The 13,790-nt window shown below is 43.5% G+C and overlaps 1 protein-coding gene across 1 annotated transcript; it reads left to right on the forward strand.

Annotated features, from left to right (window-relative positions):
• Positions 1-5,356: 5,356 nt before the first annotated feature.
• Positions 5,357-12,833, forward strand: LOC132654888 (PEST proteolytic signal-containing nuclear protein-like). The gene is given in 4 exon segments (XM_060386162.1): positions 5,357-5,409; positions 9,679-9,945; positions 9,947-9,996; positions 12,739-12,833. Coding segments are annotated over 4 exon segments (465 nt in total).
• The last annotated feature ends 957 nt before the right edge of the window (positions 12,834-13,790 follow it).

The following is a 13,790-nucleotide window of genomic DNA, read 5'->3' on the forward strand; positions in this document are numbered from 1 at the left end:
CAAATCTACTTTCAAATTATACTTAACAGTGATGAAATAAAAGTCATTTAATGATTGGACCTCCGACTTTGAAGACACCATAAATCATTCTCCAGATAGCATTTGGCCACATTAGACATGCCAGTGGCCCATGCCTGTCAGAATTACCAAAAAAGGTATGTGGAAAGGAAGGCACCAGGGCCTGGTGAGGTGGCTCAAATGGTAGCCGTGCTTGCCACCAATCCTGACAACCTGAGCTCAATATCTGCCACCCATGGCAGAGGGACAAAATCAACTTCTACAAATTGTTCTCTGGCTTCTGCATGGGACAAACGGGCACACACACACACACACACACACACACACACACACACACACACATTCTAAATGATGTAGACATTTCTTTCAATAAGAAAGGCTGGCTTTAACGTCCCAGCATTCCTTGCAAATGTTTCATCTGTCAGTGGGTGATGCCCCCTCATTGGAGCGACTGTTCAGTTAAGAGTAAGTTTCTTCCTGCAGAATCTTCCCCTATGAGACACGTCTTTTCTCCACAGGAGACTTGAGGAAGTGAAAGGAGCTTCCGGGAGGTTAGAAGTCTTGAGATGGTTCTTCTCTGAACTACTGAAATGAAGTCAAATATTAAAATGATTTCTGGCTTAGTTTTCTTCCCCTCTAGTACATTGTAAGGCAAATAGTGGGTTTCAGTAGACAACTGTCAGGAAAAGAGTTGGCTGATGATTAAAAAGACAAAAGTTGATAATCAAAAAGGCTACAAGAAAGAGGAGAGGAAGGGATTGCTTATGGACAGAAGGATTAGAATGTCCGAATAACCCAATCACATTCATCTGTCTGGTACCTGTTGGACTGGAGTGAAGGGAAGCAGATGTGATGTTAAGAAAACGAAAGCAATCAAACAGAAGAACTTGTGTCACAGGCATGTGGAGGCTCATAGAATGCAGCTTAAGAAGGCTGAGCAAAGCCATTTGTGTCCTCTTTGTTCTGTGTGTCAAGAATGCTCAGTCAGGACTGGCTGATCTTTCCCAAGACAGGCAGTGATTTCCCCAAACCTGCTGGTAGTCATCCAGGGCTTTGTCAGTTTTCTGAGCACTGGGGTGGCTTGTTGGACCAATAGTTACACTAGCTGGGATAGCTTCTGAGTTTCTGAGTGCCCAACTGAAGCTCCTCCTGGGTTGGAAATATCTTTTTCAGACCCATAAATTAGGCATTCCCCCTCCCCCCCCAAGTGATTTGCACTGTTGTGACTGGTGGTTTTTCCAACGCTTTGCTGGAGGTGGTGAGGGTGTCTGCTGAAGCATCCTTCACATAGGCCAGAATTCCCAAGTTTGATGTCCTGGCCTCTCTCCCTAGCAGCTAAGGATTATCATGTCCCTAGAAGGGTCTTGCCAGTCTCTGACACAGGCCCAGGCATGGGCTGTCATTGAACTCAGATCTTGCTCCAGCTTACATCTGTGCTTAGTTACTCACACATACTCACAGGCTTGTCCCAGAGAGGTTATTGTATTGACTCCTACTGTTTGGATGCATCTTAGCAACTGCATCAGCCATGTGTGAAGCCATTGATTAGCACCGGAATCTATCTACACCAAGACCAGCCCCATACATGCCATCACAAAGTGAGCAGAGCTTACAGACATGACTCGCTGCACTGTGGAAGCGGTCAGTTCGTTTTTGTCACATAAAATATACCTTGCTCACGCAAGTATTTAAATAGGCTAGGTCAGAGGACTGAATTAACTCCACAGCTGACTTACTTTTTTTTTCTATGCTAACCTTCTTGTAAGCATTTTATAGCAAGAAACATGAAGATTTCAAACACCCCATGCATTGGCAAAATTCATCTGTGGATAGTTCCTTCTTCTCTGCTTTCAATGTTGCTTCTTCCCTTTTAAGTCAAATCAAAAGAGTGACTGGGGCCCAGTTAACTAAACATTCTCTGCATGCTCAACCCATGGCTTTTCTTTACAACCTTATTTTTCTAATAGAACGTCCTCTCCATAAAGTCATCCCTCACCTCTGGTGGCAGATTGAGCTAAGCCGAGCACAATTTGCTCTTCTTCTGAGGCTCAGCTGGGTGATGGCTATTGGTACGTTTTGCCAAGAACACCTCAGCAAATGATGCACAAGTTCCTGTACGAGACACAAACTCTTTATATTGTGCAAACCTGGCATGGAGTGAAACAAAATTCGATCTTTCCTGGACCTAAGAACATCCCAGAGCTAGTGTTCTGGTTATGTCGGAAAAACCTGGGAATTCCTTAAGCCCGTAGGGTCCTAAGAACAGACATTGTTGAGTTATGTCTTCCATTTTTATTCATTCTCATGGTCACACCTACCATTCTACATTATGTTTTTACTCACAGGTATATCTTAAGAAGGTATTTTATGTTCCGTTTACTGGTTATTTGTGCTGCAAACTGCTGCTTCTTCCTCACACATGTTTCTGAAAAGGGGCTCAAGGGGGTCCATGTTTCCCCAGGGCTCACTAGGAGGATCCCTCAGACAAGGCTCCCTGCGCTGGGCCAAGCCAGCTCTCATCCTGTTGCCTTTAAAACTCATCTCCGTGCATCGCTGCCTGTGGAAGTTCTATCTTCCTGTCATTCACAATCTGGCTCTCTCTGTGTCCTTTCTTGTCCACATTAAAAAGAAAAAGCGGAAAGTGTTACCGCGGTCTTGGTCTGTCTAGACGCTAAACACCACGAGCTGGGTAGTGTAGAGGCAACAGAAATGGATTTCTTATGGCGGTGGAGGCCCTGCCCCGGCAGTGGTGGATCCCATATCCTGGGAGGGCCCACATCCTCAGCCCTGGTGCCTTGTCTCTGTGCTCTTCCGTGGTGCTGAAGGCAAAGCAGCAGCATTAACACCACTCATGAGGGTTCCCCTCTCATGAGTCAGTTGCCTCCAGAAGGCTCTAGCTTCACCACTTCAGAGAGCAGATTCAACAGGAGTTTGGAGTTGGTAATAGACCCCTGAGGAAGAAACTTCCTTTTGTACCACGCTGGCATTACTTGCTCCGTGAACCTTCGCCTGGTCTCCAGGATTACAGCTCTCGGTTCTACTTCCAGGTCTCATGAGCACTTCCTGAAACTCATCTCAAATTAGGGTTCTTTGTGTCTCTCTCTGGTTCTTTCTGTAAAGCATGAACCTCTAGAGACAAAGGCTGCATTTTACTCATTGTGTGTGTTTCCAAACGTGCCTAGCACAGAGAGTTACAAAGAATGCTCACTACCAAGGACTTACTGAATTGAATGTAATAAAATATACCAGTGTCAGCTCAAGCTTTCATTTCACTTGACAAGATGGAAAAGAAAAGTCGGGGTGAAACACATTTGTGTTTACAAAATGCTTTGTCAGATAGAAGGACTGTACAATACATTTGTTTCAAGGTTTTACATGTAAAATTCTTTCTAGACATACTCTGTGTTGCAATGCTGAAGGGAATTACATGAGGCACCCCATCTAAAGCACATGTGCAGTTTACAGAACTGCCTGTGCTTTGTGGGACCATTAAAATGAGAGGAAGAAGGCCCATCAGACTCTTCTGGAAGCCACTGGAGAGGAATAAAACACAAAAAGCTAATCATGCAAGAGCAGCGGCAAGCAGGCTCCCTAAGTTGTGTCAAACTGCCTGACTAGTTAGAGCAAAGCTCAGGGCGTCTCCCCAGCGGATGCTCTAACTTGGAGTCTCTCCTTTTGCTGCCTTGGGAAGCTTGCCCTCATTAAAAGCGATGGGAAACTAGCCACATCATTACATTCACTTAAGGGAGAATTTAGCTGGTCAGTTTAGCTACTGTCAGTAAGAGCTGCCACTTTGGGGTTTTGAGCCCTTATTGGCCTCGTGGTTTGGATAGGAATTTTTATTTGTCTAACTTTGAAATTTACATGTCTTCTGAACAACTAAAATTCACAAGAACAAACTAATTAATGGATTCCATTTTTGACAGCTACAAGAAGACGGATGAGAAAGTAGCATGCTTCTGGCAGCGTGTTATCAATTGGGAGGCAACAGTGCATTCCCTCTATGTGGAACAGTGAGCTGGAACCAACACTGACAGATGACACGGCCCTCTGACAGTGATGCCTGTACGAGCTGACAGCTCCACTTGCACTCAGTCAAGTCTGTGCTTTGCAGTGGAATTTTAACGGGCTTGATTTGCAGAATATGCTTTGCCTACTTCTCAGCTTGTACTAGAGGTGAATAAAAATTTCAAAGTATTCCCATTAAAAGCAGATCCTAGCATCTGTTACCCAGCCTTCTCCCCCAGCCCAAAGCTAATAGTAATAATAGCAAATAAAGCATCATCTTGGGAGAGGGGGAGACAATGAGGAAGGGGAAATTTCTCCCTTTGAAGCCAGATTTTCTATAAGGCAAGGTAAATATTAGTCAAAATCCCTTAGGAGATGGTACATTTCCCAAGGTAATTATAAATGAATCAAAAAGTAAAATGTCTATTTGAGCGTGTATATGCAAATAATCACAAACATCTCTGAGTTATCCAATTGTTCCCTTGAAACTTATAAAATATGCAAAGATTGCTTCAAAATATTAGAAAATATGATTTTTAAAAGAATTGACCTTTCCCATTCACTTCCAGGTCATGGTCTTTATTTTACTATTTTGCAGTCCATTCCCTTTGACCAAGACACATTCATGAAGTTGATTTCCTGTGTGATATTTGTAAAGTTACTATTCTGTCTTTCAGCTATTTCACAAACAAATGTTGCTAATCACCCTGTCACTACCAACATCCTGCACAGAGCTAGAGTAAGAAATAAGGGCACTCACAGTTACAAACCAGTTGCTGGAAGGGCAAATTGGACTGGCAGGAGTATTCTGAATCTTTGCATCTGAATGCCCCTAGGCTGGGCAGGCACTCTTAGTTTACATACCCTCTGCTCCGTGTCTAACACTGCAGCTCGCCGCTCAGTCATATAACTTGTCCAGGCCCTGAAGGCAACTGAATCTGTGACTATGGCATTGTCAACCCTCACTACTCCTCATAGAAACACACAGTGAGTCTAACATTGCAGATCCCAAAGACTGAATACAAATAGAAGAAATAAGAAGAATTTATGGCAGAGAAAGGCAAATACAATTGACATAGACAGACAGTTACCAAGAACAGTTCAAGAACAAAGATCATCTAATACACACCGTTGCAGTGGTGATAAGCTAGCATTGAGTCCTCATCCGCTCTCCCCCTCCTCCCAACCATCCCAGATTCAGTAAAGCAGAGACTGACTGAGATAAATAACCTAATTTTATCTATCCAATGATGAAACTGAACCAGCAATTATAGTTTAAATGTTTGTCCCTCTAGAACTATGGCTGGAACCTAGTTTTCATCGTAACCACATGGCTATCAAGGGAGCCGCACTCATGGGTAGCAGAGGTGCTGTTACCAAAAGGTAAGTTATGTTCCGGTTTCCCTGCTAATCCTCTCACCTTCCAAGAGGAAAAAAAGGCCCTTACAAATGTTGACACCTGGGTATCAGACCTGCTAGTCTCCAGAGTTGTGAGCAAGCACAATTGGGGGGGGGGGTATCTTTGGGGACAGCAAAACAAAATGAAGTAAGACACTGCATTCATTTGGTTTTGTTAGTACAATTACATCCCTGAGGTAGTTGGTGATAAACTGCTTATCTCACAGTCATAGATGCTTGGGAGCATGCTGCCTACATATCCCCAGGTGTGCCGACGATGGCAGATGGCGCTGCTGGGAACTCAGGTGGAAGGATGGCTATTTGTTGCATTGGAAGTGGAGAAGAATGGATGAAAGCACTCCCTGGGTTTTCACCCTCAATGACGTAAGCATCTCCCACTAGGCTCACCTTCCAAAGCCTCCGCTACCCACCAGTAGCTATGGATCAAACCTTAAATAACAATCACACCCTTAAGCCACACTCAAGCCATGGACTACACGTTATCTCATACATATAACTGTAAATGACTGAAGGATGCAACACCGAAGGTATGGGGAGACAGACTTCTGAAGTGTCTTGAAGGGTTTGTGGTGAGCAAAAGGAGGAAGTCATTTTCAAGGATAGAGAATCATTTTTAAAAAGTTCAGAGATGAGAGAGAATTACGTTATCATTGCTACGTTGGAGCCATGCATTTCATAGTGAGGAAAAGATGGGGCTGAGTTCCCTGGATTAACCACATATATAGACTATTACAGCACACCGATTTGTAGGAGACATAGTCCACAGGCTGCATACAAAGCCTGAGCAAAATATAATGACCTTTCATCTGTTTTATGCTAATTGAGCATTTATTTCATAAAGCACCGCCATTATGCCGTGACCCGTGATAAAAAGGAAACTTTCCCATTTGTGTTTCAGTCATCATAACCTTGAATAGTAAAGTAAACTTACATGCTCCATTAACTAGAAAATAATCCTCTTCCGTGCTTTGAATTCACTTAGGGCGTGGCTCAGAGTGACAACAGGTTAAGCTGACAAGCTTGAAGAATTCTCAATAAGAAACAAGGTGATTCTAAGGGTGACAGCTGATGTTATCAGGGACATTTTTTGGTGTATGTTTTTATTTCATCCTTCAACTTCTTTAAACTATGTATTTTGAGGTATGACTTTGTGACTAATGTTAAATACTTTTTGTCTTGCTTATATCAATTAAATCCTACCAGCCAACTTCCTATGCTGTAGATAAAATTACCATAAACTGATAACAGATATTTCATGAGTTCCTATTCTGCACAAGGTAACATACCTGTATTTGTTATATGCTCGTGTCTTGATAGGATTCAAAAGAAATGTTGGCCATAATTTTTTCCAATGAAGCAACTGAGAATGTAAACAATTACATAAAGATATTTTAAATGAAAATAATGTTTCTGGTAGGTTTCTCTTTTTCTTAGATTTCTGAACAATTGCTTTTTATGTGCAAAGCTCTTGACAAATTATATATATGATAAAATAGGTATAATAGTAATGATTCTGAAAGAGTTAAAGTATTATAAGAAAATTTCCCATTATGGATGAAAAAATAATGAGAGAATCAAAAATTCAAATAAATATAACAAACAGGGAGGATCTGTGCCAGAAACAGTGCAAAGATGCTCAAGCCGTCAGGGCCCTCGTCAGAACACTTGCTGCCCCTAGTGAAGCCTCCAGAGAACACTGTGCTCACCTAGAGGGACTGGAATCCTGCTGTAGAGAAGCCACACCCAGATTCAACCTATACGGGAGTTAAAAAAAATAATTAAGGCAGCCAGGAAATAGCTGTGAGGTGGTTATGCTAACCATGATTAGACTCCCACACCACGTGTCCTTGTTGAGAGCACATTCGTTCGGATGTCTAGTAGTCCGGGTAACCAGAAAACTTCTTCCTCCTCTGTTTGTGTCCTTTAAAGCCTTCTTTCTGTCCATCTTTCCCCTCGAAGCCCTGGATCGATCTCTTTCTGGGCTCTCATATTTATGACTTCTCCAAGTCCTCAGAATTAAACTTTCTACAGGTGGCAAAGTTCACAAGCCTCTCTGAGCTGCACAAGCCAATTATCGGCTGTGGACAAGCTAAAAGCAGCTCCATATCTCTTGTGCCTTTCCTTAAAGGAATCGTACTATTCATGGAAAATAAAACTGTGGTCTAAAACATTTATTTCCTGCTCAACTGGAATTATACCTTTCAGTGGTGGAAGCCTAAAGAAAATGCTGTCAGCAAACAACAGGTATTTATTTCCTCGATGGGAAACGGCAAAGGGTGAAAGCTGGGTGTGCTCGAGTACACCTCCAATCCTAGCATCCGGGGACGGGATCAGGAAGAAGTACAGGCCAGCCTGGGCTACACATTGTGTTCATGTATGAGCTATAGAAGACACTACCTCAAAAAACAAAGTGAAATAAAATAAAACAACCCAAGAAAAAGAGTAGAAGTTTAGATGCACAGAACAACTTTCTTTCTAAAAAGCGCTTCATAGAATGCAGATCTGGATTGAAACAAATTATTGGCCCTTGTTTCAGCTGTGTCGACATGCTGATAAATAAATATTTAGGCAAGTTGTAAGCTGATGTATGAAGGCCACAGCAGAATCTTAACTCCCATCTCCTTTCCCTGCCTCACTCAGAAGTGTTTTGTGAACATGTTTCAAACTGCTGTAGTGCACTGTCACACCAAAGGCAGGTTTCCAAGAAAATGACGTGGCAGCAGCCTCTCTACACCCCAGACACAGGGCTTTCTGGGTATTTATAGCCCATCCTGTGTGACTCTGAGGCATGCCTGAAGGTGCTAGAGAAGAAAAGAATAAGGCCCTCTCTTCAAGGAGAGCACAGGAGGAGAGCAAACCACAGGAAGCGTACATGTGAGCTGGCATAAAGAAAAAGTGTGCGGTTTCCCCCAGGATCTGCTGAAGAGCTGTGTTAATTAAAACTTCACTGGCTGCACTTACGTCCCACAGATGATATGCATCACAGGCTAATATCATGGGAAGCTGGCTATAATTAGTCAGTATATAGGAGCTGACTGCCTTGTACTAGGCATGCAGAGAGGGAGAAAAACAGCAATTGGATGACGTGCTTCAGTCTTGCTTTATTGGAACGCCACACCCCACATCCGCTCTGCAGCAGAATGCTGATGATTCTTGACTGAAGACACCATTTTGGAAAATGCTTAGGAACTCTCCCCTGAGGTTTCTCTCATGGCATTATGGGTATCTCTTGCATTGGCCACCTCCCATTCCCTTTCCCACATTTATGTCTTTTTGTTGTGACCCACTGATTTCAACCTATCTGTGTGATCTGGTTTTGGGAGGATCCGTTGGAGTAGATTCATCAGCGTGTACATAACTCCAGATGATGACTGTCTCTCTCCCAGAAGCCGTCAGGAGTTAGTAATTCATCAGGGAGGGCAGAGTCCTATGTGCTTCTCCATTCATGACTGACTATGGACTGTGATTATATGGTGCAGGCCTAGTGCTGGATCCAACAGTTGTCAGGACTAGATTATGCCCAGAAGATGGTGTTCTGAAGGCCTTCTCCCTATCTTTCAGCTCTTACAGTCTTTTCTGCTTCCTTTTTACTATGCTGCCTGAGCTAAGGCTGAGTTTTATGCAACTCATACAGTAAGTGTGCTTGAGAATATGGAAATCACATTCTATGGCAAAACTATGTTGTGGAATTCTAGACAGGTCAACAGTGAAAATGGAAACATTTGCCAGTACCATTGAGTCCCACCAGTAACCATGGCTGGAAGTTATTTTTCTTAACGTATATTAATAGCTTGGATCATTAACCTATACCAAGACACCCCCCCCCCATACACACACACTCACACAGTTTCATTTAGTGGTTAATGATAACCCTAAAAAGGCAGTCAGTCCAGAGATACTGTAGGTTTAAATACCTTGATCAGGTCATAACAGGATCTCAATCCAGGCCAGTATACTAATTTATGAGCCTGAGCTTCTAATCTATGTGCTTGCTGGATCTAACTATACATTTAATGACAGGAAGATCATGCATTTGAGATAGGACTTGGCTACACAGTGAAACCCTGTCTCAAAATAAATACATAAACAGATACGTAAATATGAGCCTTATAAAAAATACTCTCTAATGGTGTCTAATGAAATTATTCAAGTAATTGGAAAAATTATCACTTTTATGGGAAAAATATTTTTAGGGAACTACTTGCCTAAATATTTTTTTAAACATTTATTTAGATCCAGGCTGCAGGGACCGGAAGGCGGGAGAGAAGTGGGAGAAGACTTAGCAAGCCAGAGCCACCGGAGGACCGGAAGAAGCAGTAGAAGCCTACAAGTCTCCAGATGTGGATTTGCTTTAGGTAGTCAGACAAAGAAGGCAGCCATATCCGTTGGACTTGGATCAAGTAAGACTAAGGAAATGGTTCCAGCTCTTGCAACCCTCTCAATAGCAGCAGCTTTCCATGAAGATGAAGATGGTTAACCAGAAGAAATGCCTCCAGAAGCAAAGGATGAAAAATATTGGGAAGAGACCAATATCAGCTGAGCCAAACTCTTTTTTTTTTATTTTTTATATATATATTTTTTTATTTTATTAATTTTTTTTATCAGTTACATTTTATTAACTCTGTATCCCAGCCATGTCCCGATCCCTCATTCCCTCCCAGTCCCTCCCTCCCTCCCTCATCTCCACCGTGCCCCTTTCCAAGTCCACTGATAGGGGGGACCTCCTCCCCATTCATCTGATCCTGTTTTATCAGGTATCTTCAGGACTGGCTGCAAAGCCCTCCTCTGTGGCCTAACAGGACTGCTCCTCCCTTCGGGGGTGGGGAGACCAAAGAGCCAGTCATTGAGTTCCTGTTAGAAATAGTCCCTGTTCCCCTCACTTTGGGAAACCAATTGGTTACTGAGCTACCACAGGCTACATCTGAGTGGAGGTTCTAGGTTATATCCATACATGGTCCTTGGTTGAATGTCAGTCTCAGAAAAGACCCTGTGCCCAGATATATTTGGTCCTTGTGGAGCTCCTATCCTTTCCCCATCAGACTAACTCCCCTTCTTTCTTATGATTCCCTGTACTCTGCCAAAGGTTTGGTCATGAGTCTTTGCTTTGAAAACACTGCTAGTTAGAGTCTTTCAGATGCGCTCAGTAGATTCCTGTCATACGTTCAATGCACATTTCATCTGTCTTTCTAAAGGAGGATTGATCATCTTACCCCATGTCTGCTCTCTTGATTATCTTTTTTAGGTGTATAGATTTCATTATGTTTATCATATCTTATAGATCTAATTAAGTGAGTATATCCCATGTTTGTCTTTCTCCTTCTGGGATATTTCACTCAGAATGATCTTTTCTTTCTTTCTTTTTTTTTTTTTTTCAATGCAGTTTATTCAGGAACCTTGAACAATCATCGGACCCTGGGGAAAGCCAGCCCACAGCTTAAATAGCCTCTGGGTAGACAACCCAGGCGTGCCACGTGGGCAATGCAGATAGGTCCACATACATGGAAGCAAGCCAGATCCTCAGCCTTAGCCAAATGTGGAGTTGTTTGTGACAGAGAGCACTCACCATCGGGAAGGTGGAAGGCAGAAACTAGCTCCATCTTTAAGGCGCGGCATTACGCAGCTCTCTACAGTTCCCCCTTTTTGTTTTAGACGCATCAGGCAAGAGTAAAGGTCTGATCTCTGATATTAGAAATAAATTGGGACTTTGTACCGATGTTCATTTAGGTGTCATCCACCCAAAGAGCATCAGACCCGTCTGATACCTTTTTCTCAGAGGCGGGACCTGGGGCATCAACCTGCATGCAATCAGACATGCTCTTCTCTGGGTCGAAAGCGGCTGACCCTGAGTGCAGTGCTTAGCCTCGCATCCTGAGCGTAACATTTTAGCTTTTTATGGTAGCCAACCATGCTTGGGGGGACTGTCCTGCTTCAATGGCTGTAAAGGCCTGAATGATCATGGCTGCATTACGCTGTTGTGAGACTCTAATCTTGCATATACACCACAGGCAAACCAAGGAGACCAACACCAGAAGGCCTGCTAACGCTCCCATGCCCACCCATTCCTTCAGATGATTCATGGCTGCAGCAATCCATGGTGATAATCCTGTGGCTAGTCCTGCGTCCACTCTAGTAGAATTTACTGTGATAATGGCCACTCTCAGCTGCTCCATCGTAGTATCGAATTCTCCAGTCCAATTACCGAAAATATAGCTCGACAATTGTTTAGACAGATTTGCAGCACAGGAAAAATTCTCATGTTGTATGCTAGTGACTCAAAGTCCAGCATACTTTCATTGACAGCCCGGTTGAGCCATTTGCCATAGGGTATCAATTTGCTCCTTCACGAGGTTAATCCTCTGATTGAACACCATCAAGCCTCCTTTTAGTTGAGCATTAATTCCTTTCATGTCTCGCCCCTGGGGGCAATGGTCTCCTGAACCTACTCAGACCTCGGACACCACCACTGCTAGTTCTAGAACTGATGCAAGATGTTCCAACGAAGGGGTTAAGGCTTCTCATAATATTTCCTATAAGCCCACACCTGTTTGTTTATATCCCCCATTTTTATTCATTATTAGCCAGATAGAGCCAAGTAATTGTGGTAATGACACTTGCTTTTTTGCCCAATGCTGGAATGCTAGTGAATTTAGGTATGCCCTGGTTACTCGCATGCCTCGCTGGGTGCCTGTGCCTGTTAATGCCCCTCACGCTATGACTCTCTTCAGACAGAAAAGGGATCTTGGAACTACAGCTGCCACTGTTACTGCCATCTCATTGGCGGCTGTTGGAGCTACCACCGGGGCTTTAGCCAGGAGTCATACTGTGCAGACTGCTCAGACCCTGAATAATCTTTTAGCCAATGTAGCTCATGCCTTAGATGTACAGAATGATTTTTTCTAGATCCCACCATTTGCCTGCAAATTTCATGATTTCCTCCTTTTTGATTGCTGAGTAGTATTCCATTGTGTAAAAATACCACAATTTCTGTACCCATTCCTCCATTGATGTACATCTGGGTTGTTTCCAGGTTCTGGCTATTACAAATAAAGCTGCTATAAACATGGTTGAGCAAGTATCCCTTTGTGTACTTGAACAAACTTTGGGTATATACCTAGCAGTGGTATAGCTGGATCTTGAGGAAGCACTATTCCTAATTGTCTTAGAAAGCGCCAGATTGACTTCCAAAGTGGTTGTACAAGTTTACATTCCCACCAGCAGTGGAGGAGGGTTCCCCTTTCTCCACAACCTCTCCAGCATGTGTTATCGCTTGAGTTTTTCATCTGAGCCAAACTCTTGATAAAGGAAAGCGTAGCTTTTCGGACAACCGTAAGTGGCGGGAGCGAAATATAAAATCTCATCTTGGAAATGTGGACGGTGAAGACAATTAAATCAAGTGTTTTGAGATTGGGTTGTGTGGGAGGGCGCGGTTAGAAGGATCAGTCTCCTTTTGTTAAGAAAGGTGTAAGATTGGCTTTGGAGCATTTTTTTCCTTCCTTCCTTCCTTCCTTCCTTCCTTCCTTCCTTCCTTCCTTCCTTCCTTCCTTCCCTCCCTCCCTTCCTTTTTGTGACAGGGTTTCTGGAGGTCCTGGACTCCCTTTGTAGACCAGGCTGGCCTCGACTCAGAGCTCCACCTGCCTCTGCCTCCCGGAGTGCTGGGATTACAGGCATGTACCAGCGCACTTTTTAAGGTTACTTGAGGGAGAATGGTTAAATCTTAGAAGGGAAATAGAATAAATAGCAGTACTGGTTAGAAAGGGAACTAGGTGGGAGAGAGAATGCCCAAATAAATGAGGGTGAAGATCAGACCTGGAGAGAGGGGGTGGGGAGGAAGATGGAGTGGGGGCTGTAGAGAGAAGAGAGAGCATGGTCTGACAAGCTGGCGACTCAAGTCCAGGGCAGGCTTCTGGGGAGATATGGGGGTGACTCTAGCTGAGACTCCTAGTAGCGGGGGTCATGGAGACTGAAGAGGAAACTCTCTAATTAGACAAGACCCCTATTGGAGGGAGGGGAGCACCAACCCACCCTCAGAAACTTCGATCTAAAATTTATCCTGTCTGCAAGATGTGCAGGAATAAAGATAGAGCAGAGATTGAGGGAATTTCCAACCAAGGCCTGGCCCAATCTGAGACCCACCCCATGGAAGAGAGCCAATCCCTGACAGTATTAAGGACACTCTACTTTGTTTGCAGTCAGGAGACTAGCATAGCTGTCTGCTGAGAGGCTCCACTCAGAAGCAGATGGAAACAGATGCTGAGACTCACAGCCAAACATTGGGCAGTGTTGTCTTGTGTATTACATTTTCACTATTTGAATGCCAAAGGACATAATAAGATCAAAATTATTAC

The sequence above is a fragment of the Meriones unguiculatus genome, chromosome 6 (genome assembly GCF_030254825.1).
Source record: "Meriones unguiculatus strain TT.TT164.6M chromosome 6, Bangor_MerUng_6.1, whole genome shotgun sequence".
Taxonomy (NCBI): Eukaryota; Metazoa; Chordata; class Mammalia; order Rodentia; family Muridae; genus Meriones; species Meriones unguiculatus.